The sequence below is a fragment of the Periplaneta americana genome, chromosome 5 (genome assembly GCF_040183065.1).
Source record: "Periplaneta americana isolate PAMFEO1 chromosome 5, P.americana_PAMFEO1_priV1, whole genome shotgun sequence".
In the NCBI taxonomy this organism is placed as follows: Eukaryota; Metazoa; Arthropoda; class Insecta; order Blattodea; family Blattidae; genus Periplaneta; species Periplaneta americana.
The window spans coordinates 62,441,805-62,467,797 of NC_091121.1; the positions used below are offsets into that span (position 1 = coordinate 62,441,805).

General features: G+C 35.3%; 2 protein-coding genes across 3 annotated transcripts; one reads left to right on the forward strand and one right to left on the reverse strand.

The window, feature by feature from the left end:
- Window positions 1–1,178: 1,178 nt before the first annotated feature.
- On the reverse strand, window positions 1,179–5,542 carry Neurochondrin (neurochondrin). Of its 2 annotated transcripts, XM_069825849.1 has the most exons (3): window positions 2,505–5,542; window positions 2,289–2,337; window positions 1,228–1,259 (listed from the first exon to the last, which is right to left on the reverse strand). In XM_069825849.1, exon 1 carries the CDS (start codon window positions 4,973–4,975, stop codon window positions 2,756–2,758), a length of 2,220 nt encoding a protein of 739 aa, XP_069681950.1. In that variant the 5' UTR covers window positions 4,976–5,542; the 3' UTR covers window positions 1,228–1,259; window positions 2,289–2,337; window positions 2,505–2,755. The 2 variants fall into 2 exon arrangements, with proteins under 2 accessions (XP_069681949.1, XP_069681950.1); XM_069825848.1 differs by lacking the exon at window positions 2,289–2,337 and having other exon boundaries at window positions 1,179–1,259.
- Window positions 5,543–5,801: 259 nt separating this feature from the next.
- spn-A (RAD51 recombinase homolog spn-A) lies at window positions 5,802–25,848 on the forward strand. The gene is made up of 8 exons (XM_069825857.1): window positions 5,802–5,980; window positions 6,746–6,858; window positions 8,380–8,517; window positions 9,828–10,037; window positions 12,671–12,879; window positions 17,808–17,937; window positions 23,110–23,231; window positions 25,310–25,848. Exons 2-8 carry the CDS (start codon window positions 6,766–6,768, stop codon window positions 25,431–25,433), a joined length of 1,026 nt encoding a protein of 341 aa, XP_069681958.1. The 5' UTR covers window positions 5,802–5,980; window positions 6,746–6,765; the 3' UTR covers window positions 25,434–25,848.
- Window positions 25,849–25,993: the final 145 nt, after the last annotated feature.

Below are 25,993 nucleotides of genomic sequence, written 5' to 3' on the forward strand. Positions count from 1 at the left end.
GAAACATGTACAGTCAATTGAATGAGTATTCATGTACTTAGCAGAGTAATGTTTCTCTGAATCTACTTAGTTCTGCAGATTAGATCCTTGATCCATTAGAATTGCATAACTTAAATGAGAATGCTGCAGTGATATATATATTTTTTTTTATCCAGTGCCACCAGGTTGTCTTTTCGACATTTCTGGTCTTCTCTCCTGGCTGTGGCTTAATTGTAACCCACTTCTGAGGTTGGGGCGCCTGGAAGGCGGAGTTACATTACCCCGATGATGTGATAGGATGATGCTGCAGTAATATAATTCTAACCTTATAACACGAGCCATTTCTGAGAACTGTTAGACCAAGAGTTTACTGTTATCACATAGATTATGTTTGGGAAAGCTGACAGCATTGTGTCAGACTACCCAATTAAATTTTAGACAGATGTCTAGCCACACAATAGGTAATCAGCTCCCATCACTACTATTGCTACAACAGTCTTCCAGATCAGGGGCGGAAACAGGGTGATGGGTGGAGAATGTGGTTCTGCACCTGGAACGCACAGTAGGAGATTTTTGGATAGAAGAAAGAATATGGGAAAGATCTGTTATATTATTTATAGTAAAATCAGGATGTGGTCCATGACTAGAGGGATGCTCTATTGATAAAGGTACCCATACAGTTGCCCCCAGTGAAGCTTCAATACCTCCAAGAATATCTGTTTCCAGCTTATCTCCAACCATGATGCATTGCCATGGTTGCATGCCTAAGAAATGACATGCCTCAAGAAAAATATTTCGATGAGGCTTTTCCCATGGCAAGTCTCCCGATACCAGTATACAGTCAAAATAATTACGTAAATTCAGACGCTCCACTTTCTCCCACTGGGCATTGGATGGTCCATTGGTGATGAGGCCAAGCAGATAATGTTGCCGTAGTTTGGTAAGGAGAGATAACACATCTGGTGCAATGGCCAGGAATTTGTAGCGTAGTCGCAGCCACTCTGCATATACATCACCTGAAATATGCAAATGCACTAATAACATACTTGAAACATATTTTTCTTAAATAACAAATGTAATAATACAAACATGTCACCAATACAACCTGCTATGCTTGCGTACTTCTCCCCAAGCGCACGTGACCACAGTAGATGTCTCCATTTATCCAAAGTCATGTCACAGTTGTCTGGGCAGAGACGGAAGTTGTGTAGGAATGTCTGAGCAGCATGTGTAGCTACATCACCAGGGACATGGTACTGTGTTTGTAGAATCACTATAAGCTGGAAGCAAAATAAAGTGCGTTAGTCGAGAAAGAATCACATCTTACAGCATGTTAACACTTCACCATACACCTTCACTCTGTAATGAATTCATTTATGGATTAAACACCCCATATAAAAACTGACTGTGCAGCATGAACTTTCATAGTATAATGGCTGCATCACAGAACACTCGTTTTAGCATGCCATATTGTAGTCTTCCAACTGAAATTGTAAAAACTCAGTTACTTCTACCAACTATGACAAACATCCATTAATATTACAAAGAAACTGCAATTTTCATTCATTTGACCATAATACAAAGTATCTATAAAATTTCTAGTTTATGTTAGAAATGTTCGAATCTTGATTACTTCTTTAAAAACAGCCAGATCGACATATAATCTGCACTGCATTGCATTGATCATAATTTACAAGTTTACGTGTTTTACTTTTCGAATGGTAAACACTGGTTCATAAACAGTACACACACAGACACTTGCTTCTCCCTCATGAGAATGAGAACTAAAACTGTGTGTGTTCAGTGCCAAATAGTTGAAAGAAAGTATCTTGTAACATATGTATCTAACCTGAATGAACTCTCTGAGGAAACTGATACTGCAATTCAGCCTTAATCCCAACTAATATAAATTATAAAGTTATAGGTACTGCCACCAATTTTAGATACATTTACTAAAAAAAAAAACTGCAATTCTAATGGATGTTTTAATAAACAGTCCACACAATTCAACAATTGTCCCTGAAATGCATTTCCACTTGACATGCTGCTCAGCAGCAACAAACACACAACATGCAACATGTTTTAAATGGTTATCCCCACAACTTCGTTCAGGATTTTACACTACTCAGCATGCCAATGTAGCATTTCAGTAGAGAATATTTCAGGAACATTAAAAGAATTGTTTGGTTTAACAAATATCTACAATTTATTTTTAAATACGAACCCTTTGTAGTCCAAAATTAAATGAAGTAAGCATATTACCACTGGACCATAAAGAGTTAGGTTTAATAATTTTACTAGAATCCTACCTCTGTTACTTTCTGGCAAACAATTGCTCCATATGAGTAACAGATCACCCTGAAAACAAAAACAAGCAGCATAACTAGGTTAACATGTTTCAATGCCAGAACAGGTCATGGGAGTTAACTGCTAGGGCAATTTGCCAAGATCTCGCACGAATAGCCAAATCAGAGGGCTTTAGCCTCATATTAAACAAAAACAAGCCTGGTACCATGTGTGTGTACCTGTGCTGTAGCCTGTGGAGTTGGTCGGCCCGCACTGGACCAGGGTGACACACTGGGTGGGGTTCTTCACTGCAAGACAGCAAAACGATCAAGTTGTCCCATGCACATTCTGGATCCAGTTCTGAATTAGTTCACACAACTCAAGAGCGCCCCAATATAAAAACATTACAAGAAATTTAATTGGCTGCCATATAAAAATATATAAACCTACACAAATCTTATAAATAAAGATTGTACAAAATTGGGGATTACTAATCCCCAAACAGTCGCTTGCCCAATTCCATGAATCTGTGAGTTCTACAGACAGAGAGGGCGTCGTGTTCCTTAAGGACTGTGGTCACACTATTGTTAGCGTCAACAAGGTGACAGAGAAAGTCCTCATAGGCAGACTTAGTGTTGGCTGGAAGTGATCCCAACCTAACTTTGTGCAGCATATCAATAATGCCTTCAGCCCAACCACTCTCAATGGCAAATTCGGAGATCCAGGGCACTAGTGCCAGTACAGCACTCATTGTCTGCATTCCCAGAAACCAGAGCTCCATCAATTCAAACCAATACTTCTTGTAGCTTATTGCTACGACCAATGCTGATGTATCATTTGATTCATCCACATTGTACGCATCCCAGAGGAAACGAATTGTTGCTTGAATATAACGACAGATTGTGAAATCATTTTTCTTTACTCGTTTTGCTTGCTGTTTGAGTAACAGTAAACCAAGCACAGCCAAGTTGCCATGAAGAACGAGGTTCTCTGGTATGCTCTTCAGTTCTGGAAGATTATTAAATATGAATTTAAGGAGTGTTGCAAACAGCATGCTCTCCTCCACCATTTTCGCTTCGAGGACAGTTACATTCATGAAGATGTTGCATATGCTGATCATTGCTGCTCTGGAATCCTTCATTTCTTCCTGCACTTTGGGATCTAACTCCATTTCTGGTTCTTTCTTAACCTTTCCGCGTTCAGATTTTGGTACTGGAGGTTTCTTATAGTGTACAATGGACCAATGATATGCAAGACACTCGTACAAGACCTCATCTTCTTTGGCTTCAAGTAGTATCTTTCGTGCCTTTTCCTCCACTGCCAAGTGGCAGAGAGCTGGCAACATTAACCGCAAAATGTCCACCTGACTAATTATATCTGTCTCAGTCTCCATAGCATCGGAAGTCTGCCTTTTTTCTGCCAATCGCCGGGACCGGTAAGCATAAAATGTTTCATTGGCCAAGGTAAGCATAAAAGGAAGAAGGGCATATATAGCATTTCTCATAGCTGATGTCTCTTGAGCCAACCACGCTGAAAGAACGCGAACCATTGCACAAACAAATACTTTCCCCTTAATGTCCAGTATGTTTGGGTTTTTGGTAAAGTCATTAGAAACTTTAGTGAGGACGGTTATGACAGCTGAGAATGCTCCCTTGAAGGCTGTGTATAGCTGTTGCTTCTCCTTCTGTTCTAGTTCTAAAGTGTCAGTTGCAATATATGCGATTGACAGTTCCAAAATAACAAAGCATGCAGTCACGAGATCAGCATTAGTCATTATTTGCTTGAAATTACGGTCCTCCAATTGCATGCGTATCTCAACAGAACACAGTTGTACAAGCAAGAGTAGAAACTGACGTGGTCGTTCTTCATCTGAAAGGCACCATTCCACACCCAGGAGCTCTACCATAATTGAAGTCAATTTCAAAGCAGGATCCCGCTGGGCCTTCCCTAATTTGCTTGTCAAGATGTCCGACAGTCCCTTGTGTATACTTCCAGGCCACAGAGCATCACTTGCTGTAGCAACTATCACATCACGTCTACAGCTGGACAGAAGTGCATACAGCATTCCACACAGTTCGAACTTCCTTTCACTATGGTCCGTTTCGAAGTCCAAAGCAATTTTATTTACAATGACATGAAACGGTTTCGGATTGATATCCCAAGCACTAGGACCAAATCGCCCTACAAGTGTCACTAGAATGTTCAACGCTTCATCGGTTTGAAAGCTCTGCTGAGCATAAATCTCACACATTTTAGCAACACCTCCAACTTCCAATAACGCTAATTGACCTGGCTCATGAGCGGCTATGTTCTGCAAACATTCATATGCTTCACTCACAACAATTAGGTTATCATCCAAATCATCATCATCTGCCTGTTGTACAATGTCAAGGAACACAGGTATGTTGGCAAGCATCTCTGGATGTGTTGCAAGTTCTGAATCAGAGCAAAAACTAGACAAGATTGACAATGCTACAGATTTGTAAACAAGTGGCGGGCAGTCTGCCGGGACGTCAGGACTTAGCAAAAGTCGTTTTAAAAATTTGAACCCGATTGCTTCAAATAGTAACTTCTTACTGCGGGTATTGCAATCTTCACCCTTCACAAGTTTGGTGACCATAAACAAGGCAGCAAATTTCTCTGTGTCACTTTCTGCGGCCTTTAATATAGCAATACACTTTTTCACCGAATCTGGAACGCTTTCAGACATCTTGAAGCTTAAATATACTAATATGCACAAATGTAAATATAGTCTCTTGCAAACTTTAATACGGCATGCACTTCGTACGCGTCCCTATTAATTAATTATATTTCTCTTATTGCAACACTTCAGCGCACCTCGTAATAATTCACACAAGTTTTTGACAGATAAAACAAAAAATTAGTGTACTTTGATTCGTTATCTCGATTCGTTGCGGCTCCTCTTGACAACTCTCCTCGTGAAATCCCGCACGATACACTGGGAGGCATGACTTCACTGCGTTGTTCACACCCCTGCCAAGAGTTATTTTAGTTCCATGTTAACGCCAGCACCGCCCGAAAGTCTAAATTGGGAAAATTTGTCTAGAGTTTCCTACCACGAGTTCGTTGGTCGTATACACCGGTCTATTTTCAGAGCCCTTGTAACTCCCAAGAGCAGAAAGGTCAACGATTAATAAACGCAATGCGCATACAGAGCGCAGCAGCAGACATTGGGTAATTCCATGATGACCTTGAAAATAACATATTTTAATGAAGCATAATATCAAGGTGACTTTAATACAACATAAAAAAGTTACAGTACCTTCTCACATGCCAATTTATCGCCTTTCCTAGTTTTTATAAGTGTGTTGTCCAAGTCAAAGAATATTGCTCTAATCGAAGATGTTCTCGTCCGTCTGCTAGTTGCAGCCATATTTTTTCCTTTTTTTTTTTTTTTTTTTTCTACTTCAAGTAATCGTTGCTCTTCTGCCTTCATCATCCCATTTCATTGGTTGCTGACCGAAGTGACAATGACGTCATTGGAGCGTATTCTATTATTCCGGTTTCCAGCCTCAGATGATATCTGACGGGGTTAAAATTTACAACCAAGATACGAAATGTTAGTACTTGATCGTGGTCAAATTTGGCGGAAAATGGAATCGTGTGAGAGGACGATACAGTGTGTCAATTTGGAGACAGTAATATTTTAGTACATTTGTTTAATTTTCTCTTAGGATCTAATTAATTGAAATTGGTAAGCAAGGAACAATTTGTAGCTACAGAGTTTGTGTTAATTGAGCGTATTTGATCACTTACCGGTACTTAATACTGTTCTCAGAGCAAAATGGAAACCCAAGAAAATAGTGAGGATGTATGGAACTTTTTAAATTTTAGTTGGTAAAATGGCGAAAATGATGCAAAAGACATAAAAACTTTAAAGTATGGGCTTCATTAACTTATATAACCTAATATGGTTAATTCCTTACTTCAAATGAACGTGCATTGTTTTTCACTACTATATAGGCTACTGTACTAATAACCTTGTTTATTATGTATAAATTACGTAGACTGAGAGAGATAGAAATTAAGAATATTGTCTGTTTATATTGAAAACTCCCCTATTTTTTATTAATATTTGTAATCATTGCTGAATTGTAGTTTAGTTTGACTATGTATTTGAGTTAGGCCTAATCCTGTCATTTAGAACTGGGCCTAAGTAACTTCTGTGAAAATTAGGCTACTATAGGGAACCACTAGTAATAATTAATTTAATATTATTTATGCTTATCAATATGCTACAAATTGAATACACTTCATGCATTGAAATGCTGACGTACTGGTGAGGTACATACAGCTCCAAATGACTTCATGTACTTAATTAGGCCGGGTATGTTAAATATGTAAAAGGATGGCAACTTGAAATGTATGTTCATTTTCTAATTTAACATGAATATGTTGAAGCATAGATGTGCTTATGCGGTCGTGTCCAATTTAAGACTATTTTATTATTTTGTGTTAGTAAACATTGTGTTAACGACCATGGCTGTGGCCGCAGGAGCTACATCATCATCATCAACACAACATGAGGATGAATTGGATGAATTCGGACCACAGTTGATAAATAAGCTGCAGGTAAGCAATTAATTGGTAAATTAAAGAGGTAATTAATAGACGTGCCCGTGTACTTACATCCGTTTTGCTTTAATTAATATACCTTCAGAAAATTCTGTTGATTTTTGTTCTTTGACTCAAGACACAAATCCAAGAAATGACTCATTTGTCCACTTCACATGTTCCATTCTTCTCCATATCCAAAATTGTACTTCATTCATTCATTCATTGTGTTCTGCCTAAGGGCAGGCCTTTCACTGCAAACCCAACATTCTCCAGTCTTTCCTATTTAATTGTACTTACAAAAGGAACATTTTTTTGCTGCGTCTTAATAATTAAACCGTGCCACTATCATGGCGTCGTAGTCTAAGGCATCGAGTCCTCATGGGGTAAGAAATTTTCTCATGATATTTCAGCCAGTGTATGGGACCAGTGCCTACCCAGCATCGTGATGCACTTGGGGAGCTATGATAGGTAGCGAAATCCCGTTCTGAAAGCAAACTATAATGGCTGGGGAGATCATCATGCTAACCACACGATACCTCCATTCTGGTTGGATGATCATCCATCTCTGCTTCGGCATGTGAATGTGAGTCCAGCAGCCGGCTGGTCAGTTTGGTCCCTTCAAGGGGTGTGGCACCACGGATTATTTTTATTTATTGTACTATAATCCATTATTATTGCTTTATATACCATATAATTTTATATAATTATAATATGGCAATAGAAACGTTTCAGATGCCTTTGAAAATAATTATGAAATAACTGTGCCTGGTTTTTTAAGATCGAAAAAGCACATAGCCTAGATGAATAGAAAACAATTTAGCAGGTAGGAGACGTTCCTTTTCAACAAGATTATTGTTGGAAAGTACCTTTTTCTTGTAATAAGTAACAAATTAAAGCTTTCCATAAGACAGAGCTGACGATTTTAACAAAGGGAAGGGACGAACTGCTCCCAAATGATAGTTATGAATAACTAGTAAGTGTCAATGTATGATCGAATTACTAGTCGTCCTCGGTAGCGCAGTTGGTATAGCACTGGCCTTCTATGCTCGAGGTTGCGGGTTCGATCCCGGCTGAGTCGATGACATTAAAGTGTGTTTAAATGTAACAGGCTCATGTCAGTGGATTTACTGGCATGTAAAAACTCCTGCAGGACAAAAATTCCGGCACACTGGCGATGCTGATATAACCTCTGCAGTTGCGAGTGTCGTTAAATAAACCATTTTTTTTTTCGAATTACTATTGCTCCAACTGATTGCTGAAGTAGTACCGTTAGGAATATAGTCACTGTATTTTTGTGTGTATATGTATCCCATTGTGCTAACTTATTGACAATGCACTGTTGGTTAATACATAAATAAATAAAAATGCAGTACATGAAAAAATATTGTTACTTAAATTGGCTATGAAATATTTATTATTATAGATGTTTGTTATAATATTTAATAGCCTACTTCATTTTTTGTCCCTAAGAATGAGAAGCAATAGAATTGTAATTTAAACTGCACAAAACTATAGCAATGTACTACTCTTTTACAGTCTCAAGGAATCAGTGCTGCCGACATAAAGAAATTGGAAGAGGCCGGTTATCATACTGTAGAAGCAGTAGCTTTTGCACCGAAAAAACATCTAATGTCAATAAAAGGGATAAGTGAAGCTAAAGCAGATAAATTTCTGGTAAGTTATGTGGTTCTGAATTTTGATGATACCAATCACATTTATACAGTGTTTTTTTCTTTTGTGGCGGAACATGCTGGAACATCATGGTACTTTTTTGTTGTATTTCTCATGATGGAATCGAGAAATGTGTTAATAATTATTTTTTTAACATCATGAACTCCACTCAGGCCTTGGAGTCTTGAATTTGGACGAAAAAAAGTTTGAAAACGACAAAATTTCCGTGCACTGGACAGTAGGCCTAATATATTCGCTATAGTATAATATTTTACAAAGAGTTCCTCCTCCTTTTTTTCCAGAAAAAAAGCACTGCGTTTACATGATTTGTAATTAATGGTTTATGTTATTTACTGTCCTGTTAAGTGAATGGAAGAAAATATTGTGATGTTTCAAGAATTAATTTTAACAATTTCACTGTCTGTGTGTAGCTTCCAAATCACTCAGGTAAATGTAGATAATTTATAATGAACATTCGAAAGTGGATTATTTGTTACATTGTTAATATAGGGTGCGGCAGTGGGATATGACGATTTTTATAGCCCTGTTGTGGGGCTCTCAGGACGAATTAAAAGAAAACACATATACTGGAAGTAATCTAGTACAATGCAATTTATTAATGTCTGACTACTTTTTAAAAACTACATTTCGTAAGTAGCCTCCATAGCAATGAATACATTCCTGCAATCTGCTATGAAAGTTGTGCATAACTTGCCCCAACAAAACAAGTTCAGTGGCACTAATTTCGTTCCTTATGTTTTGTTTTAGCTGGATGATGGTGCGAGGCTTGTTGCGGTACACCCTACTTTTGACGTAACCCCATAGGAAGTAATCAGCTGCAGTCAGGTCAGGAGATCTTGGCGGCCAGACAATGTCTCCAAATCGTAAAATTATTCGTCCTGGAAACATGTTTCGCAGACAGTTCATTGAACCATGAGCAGTGTGCGCTGATTACTTCCTATGGTGTTATGTCAAAAGTAGGGTGTATCACAACAAGCCTTGCACCATCATTCAGCTGAAACAAAACATAAAGAACGAAATTAGTGTCATCGAACCTGTTTTGTTTGGGGCGAGTTATGCAGAACTTTCATAGCAGATTGCAGGAATGTATTTGTTGCCGTGGAGCTACTCATGGAATGTAGTTTTTAAAAAGTAATGAAACATTAATAAATTGCATTGTACTAGATTACTTCCAATATATGTGTATCCTTTCAATTCGTCCTGAGTGTCCCACAACGGCTGTAAACACCGTCATATCCCACTGCCACACTCTATATAAATTATATTCTCAGAAATGTTACTCTTTCTTTCAGACAGAAGCTTCTAAACTGGTACCAATGGGTTTCACAACAGCTACAGAATTTCATCAGAAGCGTTCTGAAATTATTCAGCTTACAACAGGGTCACGAGAACTAGATCGTCTCTTAGGTGGTGGCATTGAAACAGGTTCCATCACAGAGATTTTTGGAGAATTCCGCACAGGGAAAACACAGCTTTGCCACACACTAGCTGTGACTTGTCAAGTATGTATTCTTGAATATAGTTTTTTTATCACATTAAGGTATTCATAGACATGTGATATGACAATATTTGCCAGTATCATAGGTTTTGAGGTTCTGGTATTTTCTGATTGCTTGCTCTTTCTAATTTATAAAAATTCTTAGGTACAAACAGTACGAATTGTGACTGTACAAATTACATATTTTCAAAATAATACCTATTTACTGTAGATGGCAACACCACAGTCACTTCACTGTACTGACTGGAATGTTTTGTTCACACTAGGGCCACATGAGATGTATTGGTTGAATTTCTACGTTTAGTGAACATTTAAATAATTAAAGTTGTGAGTCTAAAGTGTGCTTTGTTGCTTATTTCTAAGAGAAAGGAATGTTGTAGTGAGGTACTGTTTTGAACTTCACTTGGCTAGAGCAAACTTTGCAAATGGTAGAAGAAATTACACAAATAGCACCTTATCTCGGCATTGACATTATTACACTGGAGAATGTCACCAAGTTACTTGACAGCCACATTGAAAGTTCTTAAAAGAAGACATTCATGATTTGTCTTCCCTGTCATTAAAAAAAAAAAAAACTTTAAAGAAGTTGTTGTTGTTGTTGTTGTCTAATGCCAGGCGTTTGACAATAAAGTCATTTGACCCCTTGCACTCCAATATTTTTCAAAGATATTATCATGGCCAGCCAGTGAAGCGCAGATTTTGAGGTGTTCCGAATCCATTTCTTGGTTTGAGTACTTTAAAGAAGTGGCTTGAGAGTTAGAACATAACAGATGCCAAAGGAAGAAAAAGAGAAGTACAATTATTAGAACCCATCAAGAAATCGTCTATTTAGTAAAGTTTGTTCAATACAATCTTGCCAAAATGCGTGCGGTTTTGGATAAGTTCTGCACTAGCAAACCTAACTGGGAACTTGATTCTGTAGCCTTCAGAGAAGTCAATAACCTTTTCAAGCCCTCCTGCAATATCTTGTTGACAGCTTGCAGAGAAAGTTAATGTTATTGTGTTGTGCAGCTCACTTGCAAGTGAGCATACTCGATAGAGCACAGTAACAAACAGCTTACATGAACATATAAATTTTCATCGAACTTGTTGAACAGTATATATATTAACAGTCGGATACTGTTCCTGTTATTAGTGTTAGTGATAGTGGTGATGAGGGTGGAAGTATGAGTATTGCATTGTGTGTTAAAAGAATTATAACAAAATCTAGATCAAATTTCGAAAGATGACTTAATGATACTTAAAAAATTAGAAAGCAAATAAATTACAATTTATATTATGCCTACTGCTCACTTTTTAACTGTTCCACAAATCTACAGTACATCACTGTTTGTTCTCTTGGAAGAACAGAGGCCACATTTGTAGGAGAAAACTCCACTAAGTTCAGAATCTGCCCACTGAAATAACACTATAGCCAGCCACTAGCGTAGCTCAGGCTATAGGGGTGTTTGCCTGCTGATCTTGGGTTGCATTTGGACGATGGCTTGATTCCCACTTGGGCTGATTATCTGGTTGAGTTTATTCCTAGATTTTTCCCAACTGTAAGACAAATGTCAGGTAACCTATGGCGAATCTTTGACCTCATCTTGCTATATACCATTTTGCTATCAACACCAATTCCATAGATGCTAAATAATCTAGTAATTGATCGAGCGTCTGTATGGTCCAGTGTCTATAAATAACCAAGTAAAAAAAAAAAAAAAAACATTACAGCCTCAAGGTATTATAAAATCTTTCACACATTCCTCAATAGCAGCTTTATTTTCCCACACTTACTTTATATTTCTTATATTGAACACTATTTTCTTCCCAGAGTTAATATTTTTCACAGCATCTATCAGTAGTTTTTCAACTTCTGATATTGTTAATAGCTACATGCCATTTTTAATTTGAGTCCTGATCCTCTATGTGCTATTAAGGTGGTAGTGGTAAAGAGGCAGCCTAATTACTATGCCAGATTCAATTAGTACACTATCTAACTCAAATTTTTCATAATGAACTCTCTACTACAAAGCTCTCAATCTACCATAGCTCTCTAATACTGTATTTGCAGATTGAACAACATTTGAATATTGACAGAAGAATTTAAGAGTTCTGGTATCACTTTTTCTTCTTACTGCAATCCCCATGCCCTAAATTACAATTTGCTGTCATTATACTTACTCTTGTTGCACAACCCATGCTTCGACTATAAGCAACTGTCAATATATTAATAGCCAGGACAGATTTCATGTAAATACTAAAATTTCTTTTTCTCGACCTTAATTGTTTAAGTCCTTATAAGTTAAGTAACTGTTTTTGTATAGTGATATGGTGTACATTTTAAATAATAATAATAATCATCATCATCAATATTTTTTGGATTGCACTGCCTAAAATATTTGTAACTTATGGTACACCATTACTCTTAGCGACATCAGTTCCAATAGGTAATGGAAAGTAGTCCATGTTATAATATCTGTTGTACAGAAAATAAATATTTCTGTCACAAACTGTAAATTGTTTGTGTATTATCATAACAATGGCTATATTTCCTGTACTTTGTATAATGGGAATGTGACAAATTGTGTTCAGAAGGATTAATATAAGTTGGATCACTTCACTCTATATACCAGTAATAGTTTTTTCTACTTTCAGCTTCCAATAGATCAGAGTGGAGGTGAAGGGAAGTGCCTGTATGTTGACACAGAAGGGACCTTCCGGCCTGAAAGGCTTCTCGCAGTTGCAGAGCGTTACAAACTGTCAGGAAATGATGTATTAGACAATGTGGCTTATGCGAGAGCTTACAACACAGACCATCAGACACAATTGCTTATTCAAGCTTCTGCTATGATGGCGGAATCAAGGTATGTTAAATGTTTAGTTTGCAATGTAATGTCATGATCCTCTGTCTAATGAAGTTTGTCAAACTACAGTGTAAACAAATGAAGGTATCTCATATAGAGATCGTTTGGAAGATGGAGGTTTTGTGATGAGTGAAGATGTAATGAGCAGGGAAAGGATTTATATGTAAATACATATTTACTTATAAAGCTAATATAATTTATATTTTGCATTATCTTTATGTTTCACAATGTGTAGGGTTGAAAAATCCTACTTTTATTTTCCATATTTTTCCATATTTTAGAGTTTAGTACATATTTTCGTTAATTTCCATATATTTTCCATATTTCATATAAAACAGTCCATATTATATTAGGTTTAACAATAAAACAAAACAAAATTCAATTAACTTTTAAAAATACATTTCAACAATAGAGATTTAAACACATGTTCAGTAATTCCTTTAACATCAGAGTTATTTGAAAATTAGCAGTCCTATCAACAATGGGAAAGTAAGTTACAAAACTGTATTAATTTAATTTAAAATTTTTAACAGACTTCAGTTGTGCAGCTCAACAGTTAAATGCCAGTCAGAGTACACATAGGTTCAGTTTTGTAAATCATACTATAAAGACGGTAAATATGCCAAAAGTACGTCATTCAGTCAATTTAAAATCAAAACTAACAAGTTACATTTCAGAATTTAAAGAAGATGGTTTATCAACTGACAATAAAATATTATTTTGTAATTTGTGTCAGTGTGCAGTATCATCTACACAAAAGTTCCTGGTGCAACAACACATTACAACTAGTAAACATCAGGCCAACAAACAACTAAATTCCAAGCAGAGACAATTGTTTTTAACACAACCAACAACATCGAATGTAAGATCTGAGTTTAACATCGACCTGTGCCGTTCTCTCATCTCTGCTGATATTCCTCTCTACAAACTAAAGAATAAGGTCTTCAGGGAATTCCTTGAAAAATATACTCAACATACAATCCCGGATGAGTCAACACTTAGGAAGACGTATGCTCCATCCATCTACGATGAGACAATACAGAAGATAAGAGATGAAATTAAAGATAGTTCAATTTGGGTTTCCATTGATGAGACTCCCGACAAAGAAGGTAGACTTGTTGGTAATGTAGTTATCGGTTTGTTAAGTGAACAATATTCTGAACGAATTCTTTTACATTGTGATGTTCTAGAAAAGTGCAATAACAAAACTATAGTTAAACTGTTCAACGAAGCTATGGGTATCCTGTGGCCAAAGGGTATTATGTACGATAATGTGTTATTCTTTATTAGCGATGCTGCCCCTTATATGGTCAAAGCTGGACAAGCATTATCTGTTGTATATCCTAAATTGACTCATTTTACTTGTGTGGCGCATGCATTTCATCGTGTGGCAGAAGTGGTCAGAGACAATTTCCCTAAAGTAGATTTGTTGATTTCATCAGTGAAAAAAGTATTTCTCAAAGCTCCCAGTAGAGTTAACGTGTTGAAAGAAATGTACCCTGAAATTCCATTGCCACCAAAGCCAATTTTAACTAGATGGGGTACATGGCTAGAAGCAGTTGAATATTATGCCGAACATATAGACTCTATTAACAATGTTCTCCTTGCATTGGACTCTGAAGATGCAGTCTCAATTGATACTGCGAAAACAGTTACCTGTGACATAAGTGTGAAGAATGACTTAGCTCACATTCAGCATACATTTTCATGCATCATAAAAACGCTCAAAAGTCTCCAAAATAGGCACCTTTCACTATCTGAAAGTTTTGAAATTATAAATAGTACTGTGGAACAACTGAATCGTGGTAGAGGTAAAGTTGCAGATGCAGTAAGAGCTAAGGTGGACACTGTACTTTCAAAAAAACCCTGGATATGAAGAACTACAAAAGGTTGTTGCTGTGATGAGTGGTGAATCAACAGTGAAGATTAACTTGGACTTATCCCCAGCAGACATTGTGAAATTGAATTATGTACCAGTTACTTCTTGTGACGTCGAACGCTCTTTTAGTCAGTATAAATCTATCCTCAGAGACAATAGAAGAAGATTCACTTTTCAGCACTTGAAAGAAATGTTTGTAACCTATTGTTATGGTAACAGACAATAAAAATTGTGTTTTGTTGAAACTACATTGGAAGATAAGGTACGTCCATTATATTTTTTGTTTAGTTTGATTAAAATGTACCAATATTTAACGTACGTAGTCATTTTTTTATAATTTTAAGTCCATATTTAATTCCATATTTTGGTAAAAATCCATATTTAATTCCATATTTTGGTAAAAATAACTACATATATATTTACATATTTCATATATTTTTAGTCCATATAAATCCGTTCCCTGGTAATGAGTATTAAATAGGGCACTTCAGTTTTTATTTTCAGTGTTGCGTAACTTTAATCCATTTTTCAGTGATGCTAAATATTCTTTGTAGTTTAAAGCAGTGTTAGTGAATTGATAAATATTCAATGAATGAAAAATTATATTTTAATCACTGAAACTGAAATGTAATTTATATTATGTAATGAGCTGAGCTCTGAGTGGAATTAATAACGTTGAAAATAACCAACATCTACAGACCCCTGTTTCCATAGTTCATTATCCAAATATGTATATTAATGGAAAATCCCAGAAATAAGTTATTCATAAGTTTAAAATTATTTTGCTCCATTCTGAGTAACATGGTAAAATGTTTCATCATTCCATCATTCTTCCAGTGTTTAGCTAAAACAGGGGTGCCCAAACTTTATTTGCAGGGCCAGTAACTACAAGTATATATAGTTTGCTGGCCATATCCTAGACTGAAGATAGGTAATTTTTTGAAATACAAATCATGTATACATACAATAATTTGCATTAAACAGGAAAAAGAGAAAATACTGCTTAGAACAAGTTAACTTTGTCAAGACACAGCATTTCAACAACAGCAATAACGCATTGCCCAACAAACTCACCCTCAGCAAATGCTTTTCTGTGCTTAACAAAGAACTTCGAAACTATGTAACTCATTTTCATAGCATTCGAACGTCCATCTTGAAGTAAAAATTTCTGCTCAGTGGTGAATTTTGAACACAGTTCTTTTGCCTTCTCAATGCGCCCTTGTCCACTGTATATATCGAAATCACGAGAATGTTTCGCTTGGTAGTGTCTTTTAATGTTATATTCCTTTATGACGGCTATAACATCCTTGAAAATAATACAGATCACTTTATTTCCATGCTTTTTGACAAAGTAATTACCGAGTCAAGATAAACAACTGCATTCACTGTCAACTCTGCATTAAGTTAAAAGCATTTTGCACTTTATTTTATTAAACACACGACTGAGGTGTACTGTAACAGATGAGTAACTGATGGAATGAACAGGAAACATTATGTTAAGGGTAAGAAAACAGTACATAAGGATTGATTGATGAATGACCTGCTCAGGATGTCCTTGATTAACATGCCTGAATGGCGGTGGATGACAGGTATTTGTGAAATCTTAGGTACAAAAATGCATCCCTAAGCAGCTTCTTCTCACATTCCTCAGAGAAAGTTCCTAAAATGGTTTTCTGTAATTGATTACAATAAAAAAGAATGAACTAATCGTCCGAAGTGCAGCCAGATCAGGTTTCACCATTGAGACAGTCTGAAACGGTAGTGTTCAAGAAATAAAACTCTAAAATCACTAGTAATTTAATATGCAGTTTTCACTTTTTACAAGTACAGTAGAACTTGGTTGTAGTGACCTCGTTTTGTGCGACACCTCGCCTATAACATCAAATATTCTGTGGTCCCAACTAATACCCCGTAAGACATAAGCTTTTCTACCTTGCTTAATATAACAAACGTATATGCGTCTGCCTTGCATATAATGTCATTTTCAACCTCGGTTTGGAATACGATTTTCTAAGAACCAAAGTATTTTAAGATATATTTTGTTGAAATCTGGTAACCTGGCATATTCTTTACTGTCCCCTTCTGCCATAGACCCCTGAAATGCAGGCAGATTCCCCACCCCATTGTAACCCACCCGAATTCATGTGGTATTAACGATAGCTGCATGCGATCAATTTCGATAGGAAGTTTTCACTAAATGGACGCATTTTAACGCAGTATGGCCACTAAAAGAAGAGTTTTAACATTGGAAGAAAAAGTTAAAGTGATTCATCAAATTGAGAATGGAATTAAAAAAGCTTACGTGTGTCGTGAGTTTGGCCTAGTTAATTTCACCATTCAAACGATTTGGAAGAGCAAGGATAAAATTGTTGATGCATTTGAACAGAATGGATCGAAGCTAGAGTAGGGAGCAGTGAAATTGTAATTGAAATTATGAACATACTCGTAGAACGTAATTTAGAAAGTGTGTATTCGGCAAGTAGGAGACAACAGAGTAAAATGACTGATTACTTGACTCCTAAGTAAAGAAGTTTAGTGAGTACGGAAAAAACTGTTTTAATACAGAATACTGTATTTATAATTGTATGTGCACTTTATTATGTTCATGGTAGGCTTAAAAGTGAATACATAAATCTAAAATAAGCCTAATTAAGTTTGTTATTTTTCATTTTCCACCTCACTAGACTGATAATACTAATCTCGATTACTACGACACTTGTTTATAACAACATAATGTTTAAGTCCCTTGGATGTCGTTATAACCAATTTCTACTGTAGGTCAGATGTGGCATGTTTGCTTTAGTTTGGGTGGTCCTGAGCTAAAAGTCAGAACCCTGTTCACCCAAGAGGAGGGAAAAAGAGGGTAAAGAGTATTATTATTATTATTATTATTATTATTATTATTATTATTATTATTATTATTATTATTATTATTATAAAATTCTTAATCTAAATTATCGTTCTTTATTACTTACAGTGTAGGAATATTATGTTGTATCTATGTTACCATACTTCAGTTCCTTCATGTGCTGTGTTGTTTTGTTGGCAGGTATGCACTGCTAATAGTGGACAGTGCGACAAGTCTGTACAGGACAGACTATAGTGGGCGAGGAGAACTTTCTGCCAGACAGATGCATTTAGCACGTTTTCTTCGTATGTTACTGAGACTGGCAGATGAGGTAATTTTTGTTTTAATGTTGACTAAATTTGGAAGGAGAGTACGAGTTATAGCTATACAAATATAATTTCTGTACAGCATTAGAGAATATCATACGAATTATCAGCATTACTGCTATCACCACCAAAATTCTTTATTGTTGCAGCTGCTGTTTTTGTTGATTTGGTGACTATGAATAGAATTTAAAGATACATAAATACTATTGCTAATGTTTTGTATAGACAAAATTAAATTTTTCTTCGGATTTTATATTTGCAGTTGTGTTATTATTGATAGTGTAGCATTGCCAATTTTTAGTTTTAAATTTATATTTAATTTGGTTAGTCACAGTTAAATGTGTATTGATACATGTTTCATTGCAGTTATAATAAGCTGCGTGAAATGAATTCTTTAAAGATGTATTAATAGGAAAATATCTCTGTTTCTCTCCATCATCTTCATTATTACATAAATTATGTCAACGCAGTATTTATTCCTGTTATTTCAGATTTCTCCTGGTCTTCCTTCTCTTCTTTCTATGTTTTCTTACATTTGATATGTTCACCTTGATCTTGGTCTCTTTTATTTGTTTTTAGTTTTAGGGCTAATCTTGTTCTCCTATTTTCCATTCTTTTGATTTGACCAAATCATTTTAATCTTTTAATTTTTATGTTATGTAATAAAACCAGATGTTCTTAGTTTTTCTCGACTATTTGTATTCCTGATCCTGTTCATTCTTGTTTTACATAGTAAACAAATCTTGTGAATATTTCCATCTTTAACTTATCTTTATAGTGGCTGATTTCACAAAATAGTTATACACCTCAATTTTATCTTTATTTGGACGAATGTTTTCGTCTGTTACAAGGCATCATCAGGTCCATTAGTTACAATATTATATTGAACACTCGGGTATTAGATAAATATGAGTATTAATTAATTGAACAAAACCAAATTACTGATTAACTTTATAATTTCTTTACTGTGTTAACAAATTAGGAAATTAGCTGGCTGACTAGTTTCGAAGTGATATTCTTCATTGTCTGAAGCCTAGTGGAGGTTCCAGATTATCTTCTGGTTTCCTGTTGTGGTGTGTGTTCTTAATTGTGTCGAAAAGGGTGTGTGTTTTGGAATTGAGTTGAGTGTTCAAGATGTGCTGGAGGTGTGTTTTTGTATGTCTGTAAATTTCATATTGTTCTAGAATGTTAAGTTTCTGGTTTTTTGGATGGATATATAGTATTTTCATGTCGGTGTCTATGTTGCTGTAGTTGTGATTTGAGTTTGTGATATGTTCTGCATAGATTAAAACTCCAATCACAACTACAGCAACATAGACACTGACATGAAAATACTACACATCCAGCCAAAAAACCAGAACCTTGACACTCTAGAACAATATGACATTTACAAAGTTACAAAACACACATCCTTTTCGATACAATCATGAACACACCCACCTCAAGAGGAAACCAGAAGATAGTGCTGAACCTTCATTAGGCTTCAGACAATGAAGAGTATCACTTCGAAACTAATGAGCCAGCTAATTTCCTAATTTGTTAACACAGTAAAGAAGTTATAAAGTTAATCAGTGATTATATAAGTGTTAAAAGCATATATAGAACAATGAAAAAACCAAATTATATAACGTCAAGAAATTTATGTTGAAACAACAAACTCAATAATTAGAATAATGTTGGTTATCTTGAGAATCAATAAATTACATATGAAAACAAATCTCAGTAGGTTAAAATGATATTCTAGACTGCTCGGGAAAAAGAGAATAAGTCAAAATATACAACTTTTCAGTACAAGCAATTTAATGGTTTACAGTCTTACTGTTTGCTAATGTTACATACTAGAAAACTGATTGTATTTTAATTGAATAATTATATTATTTTACTTATATTGTTTTTACCAATCTGTAGAACATGTCATGGTGCAACATAATATTGACTTATATTATTTTGGCCATTTTTTGACTTATACTCTTTTTCCCGAGCAGTCTAGAATATAAGATGTGTATAATATATTAATTTGTTTGGTTAAAATCATTTAGATTTTGATAAATTTAATATTATTGTAGCACATATTATTTATAATACATCCATATGTGTGTGTTCATCAATTTATTTTTAATATGGTAAGTTTTGAATTAAAAATAAACACACATGTTCTCAAGAATTATTTAGGCTAAAATATCTAGTTGTGTTACGTTTAATAGAAGTGACTCACTTATCATGTTATGTTGCTGCTGATTTCGGAATTTCATGATTCTCTGAAAATAATTTAAATGGATTATGTTAAATAGTTTTCTGAATGAATTTATAGGCTTTTAAGTTTAAAAAAATTACTTGCTTAGGAACTTATGTTGGAGTGGTGCAGTGTTTGTGCTATTACAGCAGACGCAATGCTAGCAACTGAGTTTACAAGCTTGCTTACCTTGGCATAGCACAGTTACTTGCATGGTAGATATAGTCACTAAGGTCCACATCTGTGGAGTAATGGTCAACGCGTCTGGCCGCGAAATCAGGTGGCCCGGGTTCGTTTCTGGTCGGAGCAAGTTACCTGGTTGAGGTTTTTTCTGGGGTTTTCCCTCAACCCAATATGAGCAAATGCTGGGTAACTTTCGGTGCTCGACCCCGGACTCATTTCACCGGCATTATCACCTTCATCTCATTCAGATGCTAAATAATCTAAGATGTTGATAAGGTGTCGTAAAATAACCTACTAAAAAAAATAGTCGCTAAGTTGTAATTTTTAGATATTGAGTACGGTATTTTATGAAGTAGGCTGTCTGGGTTCGAGATTAATTAATTAACTAATGGGGTTTTGTTATAATATTTAGCTATGAAGTACTCTTCTGCTACATTAATATTTTTATTGTTATTAGTTACTTTTAAAATTTATACGAAATACGAAAAGCCTGAAATCCTATAAGGGCAACGGCCTCCTACAGGAGAGTGTAGGGTGAGCTGAAGGTCTACTACACTTGGGGAGCCAGTCCAAGAGAGCTTACGCTATACACTTACAACTAAACACATAAACAAATTATACCAACTAAACACGAAAAACAATACAGACTAAACACATAAATTATGCAAACTAAACATCCACAAAAAAATTTGCAAACTAAACACATAAATTATAATCTGAACACAACTGTCCACACTAAACACACATTAAAAAAAAAAGTACACAAACTGAACACATACATAGTCTTAACTCGCACACAAACTAAATACACAAAAACCTATACCTATTGCACACATAAATTGTACAGCCTGACACACACAAACTATCTAAACTAAACGCACAAAAACGATACAATTGAACACAAAAATTATACTAACTAAATACATGAACTATACCACTATACACGGAGTCAAACTATTCAAACTAAAACACACAAAACCATACAGTTGAACACAAAAATTATACTAACTAAATATATGAACTATACCACTATACACGGAGTCAAACTATTCAAACTAAAACACACAAAACCATACAATTGAACACAAAAATTATAAAATTTATAGGGAGTCTTTAATGTTATGAATGTCCATTGTTTATTAAATTCGAAGCAAATTTTGACTTGTTTCTGTTATTATGGAAGTTAGATTTGTGCTCATATTATTGTTTGGAAATACTCTGATATACTAGTGCAGTTTATACATAACTTAATATGGTACAGTTTTCATATGTTTTCTTTCTTCCATGTATCAAATTTTGTGGTACTACATTCTATTCTGACTCTCCATATTTTATCTCTTCTAATTATATCATATGATTTTTTCAATCAATCAGTCTTAATATATCCAGCTGTGTGCTGACAACATGAAGTCCACTGTAGTCTATTCAGTTGTTGTTTTTCACGAGAAATGAGGAGTATTTTGATCGATGTTCATTATAGATGCCTGTTGCTAGTAGCCAGAGTTGGGGTGTAGTCAATATATTCTGCAGGGCTATGGCTTCTGCAACTGGTACTGATGATTTTAATTTACTTCTTTTGTGGTTTATGGATGGACAGTATAGAAGAATGTGTTCCATATCTTCAGCATGATTATTACACCACAGACAAGTAGGATTATCAGAAATGTGAAATCGGTGTAGGTACAATTGAGTGACAATATGACCTGTTCTGGCTCTTGTTAAAAATGTTTGAACATGTCTGGGCAAGTTTTTGTACATATCCAGGTCATTTGATTTCTTTTGTACAGACTGTAAAATTTTTCCTTTGTCAGAAGAGAGCCAATTGTTGATCCATAGGTTTGTAAAATGAGACTTTACTGAAACAAAAGCACTGGATAGAGATATCACTTGAAGAGGTCTTGGTTGCAAATATGTTGCCTGTTTTGCAATATTATCGACTTTCTCGTTTCCAGGTATACCACAATGACTAGGTATCCATTGAGATGTTATTTCCTTTTGGAGTTCTTTTAATTTACTTAGTTGTTTCTGAATTGGAATAATTCTATGTGCATATAGGTTTGGTATATATTTAATTATATTAAATATAGCCCCCTTGGAGTTGGTAAGTATGCAAATAGATTTTTCAGAAATTTGAGTAACACACTGAAGAGCAGCATCAATAGCTAGCAATTCAGTGTCAAGACTGGAGGAGGATGAACATGGTATGAAATAACTTTCTTGATATTTTGGAATATAATACCCTGCTCCTGATGTCCCATTATTAGGATTTAGAGATCCATCTGTATAAATTATATAAACAGTGAAAAATATAGTGGGACTGCGTTGGTGGTAATGCAGCTTATGTGGGTACCGCTTTATTACTTGTTAGCTTAAACAACAAGTTTAAGCCCCCTCACCATGACAAGGTAAGTACCCACGAGAGGGGTAACAATCAATAATTGTAACTGCTATATTTTTCCCAAATTCCCTATGCTTTTCTATCAATAACAGAGTTACAAAAATCAAGTCTGTTGTGAATCTGTCTCTTTGAAATACATCTTCGTTTAAGCTTGTTTCAAAATAATATTCTAAACTCGTTGCAGTTATCCTGTCAAATTTTGAAGGATTGACTGAGGAGTATGATATCTCTATAATTTTGGCATCTTGCAGCTTATGTAAAAACATACTAATTATTGTTTGTTAGAAGTCCATATTTCTGCTCATTATTCATATATAAATATATTTAATCAGTTAATATTGTACTTAGTGATTTTTCTTGCAGTTTGGAGTAGCTGTAGTCATAACCAATCAAGTTGTAGCACAAGTGGATGGTGCTGCACTCTTTGCAGCAGATCCAAAGAAACCCATTGGAGGCAATATAATGGCCCATGCTTCAACAACAAGGTAAAGAATTAAAATGTTTTATTTTCCTACCTGAGCACACGTAATTTTGTTCTACTTTCAAATACAGTGAGTTCCAGCGAATGTTTCAGTGTTTCCTTTGGCTGACCAGCAGCAGGTCCCACTGCTGCTTGCATCCACAAATTCACGGCACTTTGCCAGATTGAAACTTTCGTATTGTGTTAATATAACATTTGGTACTGCTCCTCACAGTAGCTGCTGGAAGTGTTGCCCATCTTGTGTGCCACATAATTGACAGAACATGTTTCATTAAACTTCTTACTAAATTTAATATGTAATTGAGCTGCCAGGGAATTTATGTCTAAGTTCTCTGCCACATGATTTCTTTTTTCGTATACAAGTTTTCAAAATGTGTACACATTCACACACATAATTGCAAATCACAATGTAATAAACCGCACTTATTCTTAGCTGAATCACTGCGCGCTTTTACTAGCATGGCTAATTTCAGGGAACAAGGATTCACCAACCTTGCAACTTCCACATGGTGATAGCTCTCTCTCTCTCTCTCTCTCTCTCTCTCTTGCTCTCTTTTTTTTTTCTCTCTCATTCTCTTGGCATCAACACAAAAAGAGCTGATGCTTGAAGGATAGCACAAACACCAATCAGGAGTGATGAAATAAGCTGATCATTATGGAATTCACTAACCATGCAAGTAGTTGCAAAATGTGTTGTTAGCTAATGCTGAGTTGCTGCAATATAGCCATTAACTTTCTTGCTCTCCAATATTTCTGACACACAGTGGGTTTAGAGGAAAGGGCTGTGTTGAGTGATCCATTTCTTCCTGAAGAAAGCACATTGGACAAAGTGCTGAAAAAAATTTATATTTTGTTCAAGTATTTTGACAAAGAGTCATGCCCTGTGAGTAATCGAAAAGTTGCAACTGCACTTTTTCTTGGATACTCAGGAATTACATTTTGTTGTACATTGAGACACTTCCATCTTTTATTATTTGAAATTTCGTGGAAATGGTATGACATATCTTGATATTTTGAGTTGATTAATCTTTTAACTGTTGAAAGAGAAAAAGTTAACATGGGGTTTTGTAAGATATTACTTCCCTTCTTAGCAGGACGATCAGCAGCTTCATTACCAGATAGTCCACAGTGTGTCAGTACCCATTGCAAAACCAACCTTTTGTTAAGCTTCATCAGAGTGTGTATAATTTTTCAACACGTAAGAAATACATGTTTTCAAAATCTTATAGGCTACTGAAAATTGGTTGTTGTTATGGTCTTTGTACGGCCTTTTCTAGTAGGAGATTAAGAAGTACAGATGGGGAGGCGAGACCTGGCATGTGAGCTGAGCGAGAAAGAAGAGTTATTACAGAGCCATCTGTATAGAAAGCCGGAGCCTTGGGTTGGCAAACTGTAAATAACTGTCAAGCAGAGGTCTGTGATACAAAAACGCGTGCTAATGTCGATTTTCCATGTAAATTAATGTTCTAACATAAGTGTGTGTCGATGTTTCTGGCTATTAGAAAGAAAGTTTGTTTCATGATGGTTAATATTATACGGATCTACCGACACAGAAGTTCATCTCAGACCAAAACTCATCCATAACCACGGCACATAATAAGATCACAGGACAGGTCATGCCTCCTCTATTGTACGACAATAGTGATTCGGGCTGCATTTCTGCACAGGAGAATAGTAATAGTGATACTGAAACAGCTGGCAACACTACTGGTACAGCAGATGAAGAGACAGAAGATATATTCAGTTTAGCCAGGATGAACCTATCACCTCTTTGTTTTATTTTTTCTTTCTTTCTCTTACTGCTGTTATCAGAAAATCTGCTCTTTAGTACCAGTATTTTAACAACTTCCTCAGTTTTAGTGAATATCTGTGTTACATTGCATTTCAGTTATGATTGGTGATTTGTGTAGATTTTGGCTTTCGGAACTCAGTGATTTACAACCCATGGGAAAGATATGCAACAGAAGTATGTCATATAAATTACAGTTTTCATATAGCTATATATTAAAAATGTGTTCGAGGTTGTCTTTGAAAAGTCAGTCATTGAATCTTTTTATGTATCTTGCACTTTTGCATCCACAGGTTATACTTGAGGAAAGGACGTGGTGAAACACGGATTTGTAAGATTTATGACTCTCCTTGCTTGCCAGAGACAGAAGCCATGTTTGCTATAAATGCGGATGGAATTGGTGATGCCAAAGAGTGATACGTGAGTTATAAAGTGAACATTATAGTGTTAATTTCATGTGAACATTTTATACAAGTAATTTGTGATAATACCAAGTACATAATAATAACGTTTTTCTCTGAAGAAGACTATTTTGTAATACATTGACTCTTCGACCTAACCAGCAAAAGTGAAGTAATGTCTCTCTTCAGTTACTCTCTTATACATTGCAATGGAATCTCTGTTATGTATATTCAGTAATGTATGTATATAATAATCATAATGCTATTACTGCAAACTGTCAACGAAATGAAACTAGAAGATTAAAGACAGTGGCTTCACGAGTAATTTTATATTTCTTTTTATAAATTTTTCTTCAGTCCTTTTTTCTTACACATTAGTGATTTTTAAGTGTTTATTTTGTCACAAAGGCATTCTTACCGGTAGTTTATTACAACTAAAATATAAATGACATCTGATTTTGATAATCATAATGCTATTACTGCAAACTATCAACGAAATGAAACTAGAAGATTAAAGACAGTGGCTTCACGAGTAATTTTATATTTCTTTTTATAAATTTTTCTTCAGTCCTTTTT

What these genes read in the sequence shown, in the direction of transcription:
- Neurochondrin (XM_069825848.1), bottom strand. Translation starts at nt 4,975, where the DNA reads ATGTCTGAAAGCGTTCCAGATTCGGTGAAAAAGTGTATTGCTATATTA.
- spn-A (XM_069825857.1), top strand. Translation starts at nt 6,766, where the DNA reads ATGGCTGTGGCCGCAGGAGCTACATCATCATCATCAACACAACATGAG. An exon ending in AGTTGATAAATAAGCTGCAG is followed by an intron (nt 6,859 to 8,379) that starts GTAAGCAATTAA and finishes ACTCTTTTACAG; the next exon opens with TCTCAAGGAATCAGTGCTGC. An exon ending in GCCCATGCTTCAACAACAAG is followed by an intron (nt 23,232 to 25,309) that starts GTAAAGAATTAA and finishes TTGCATCCACAG; the next exon opens with GTTATACTTGAGGAAAGGAC.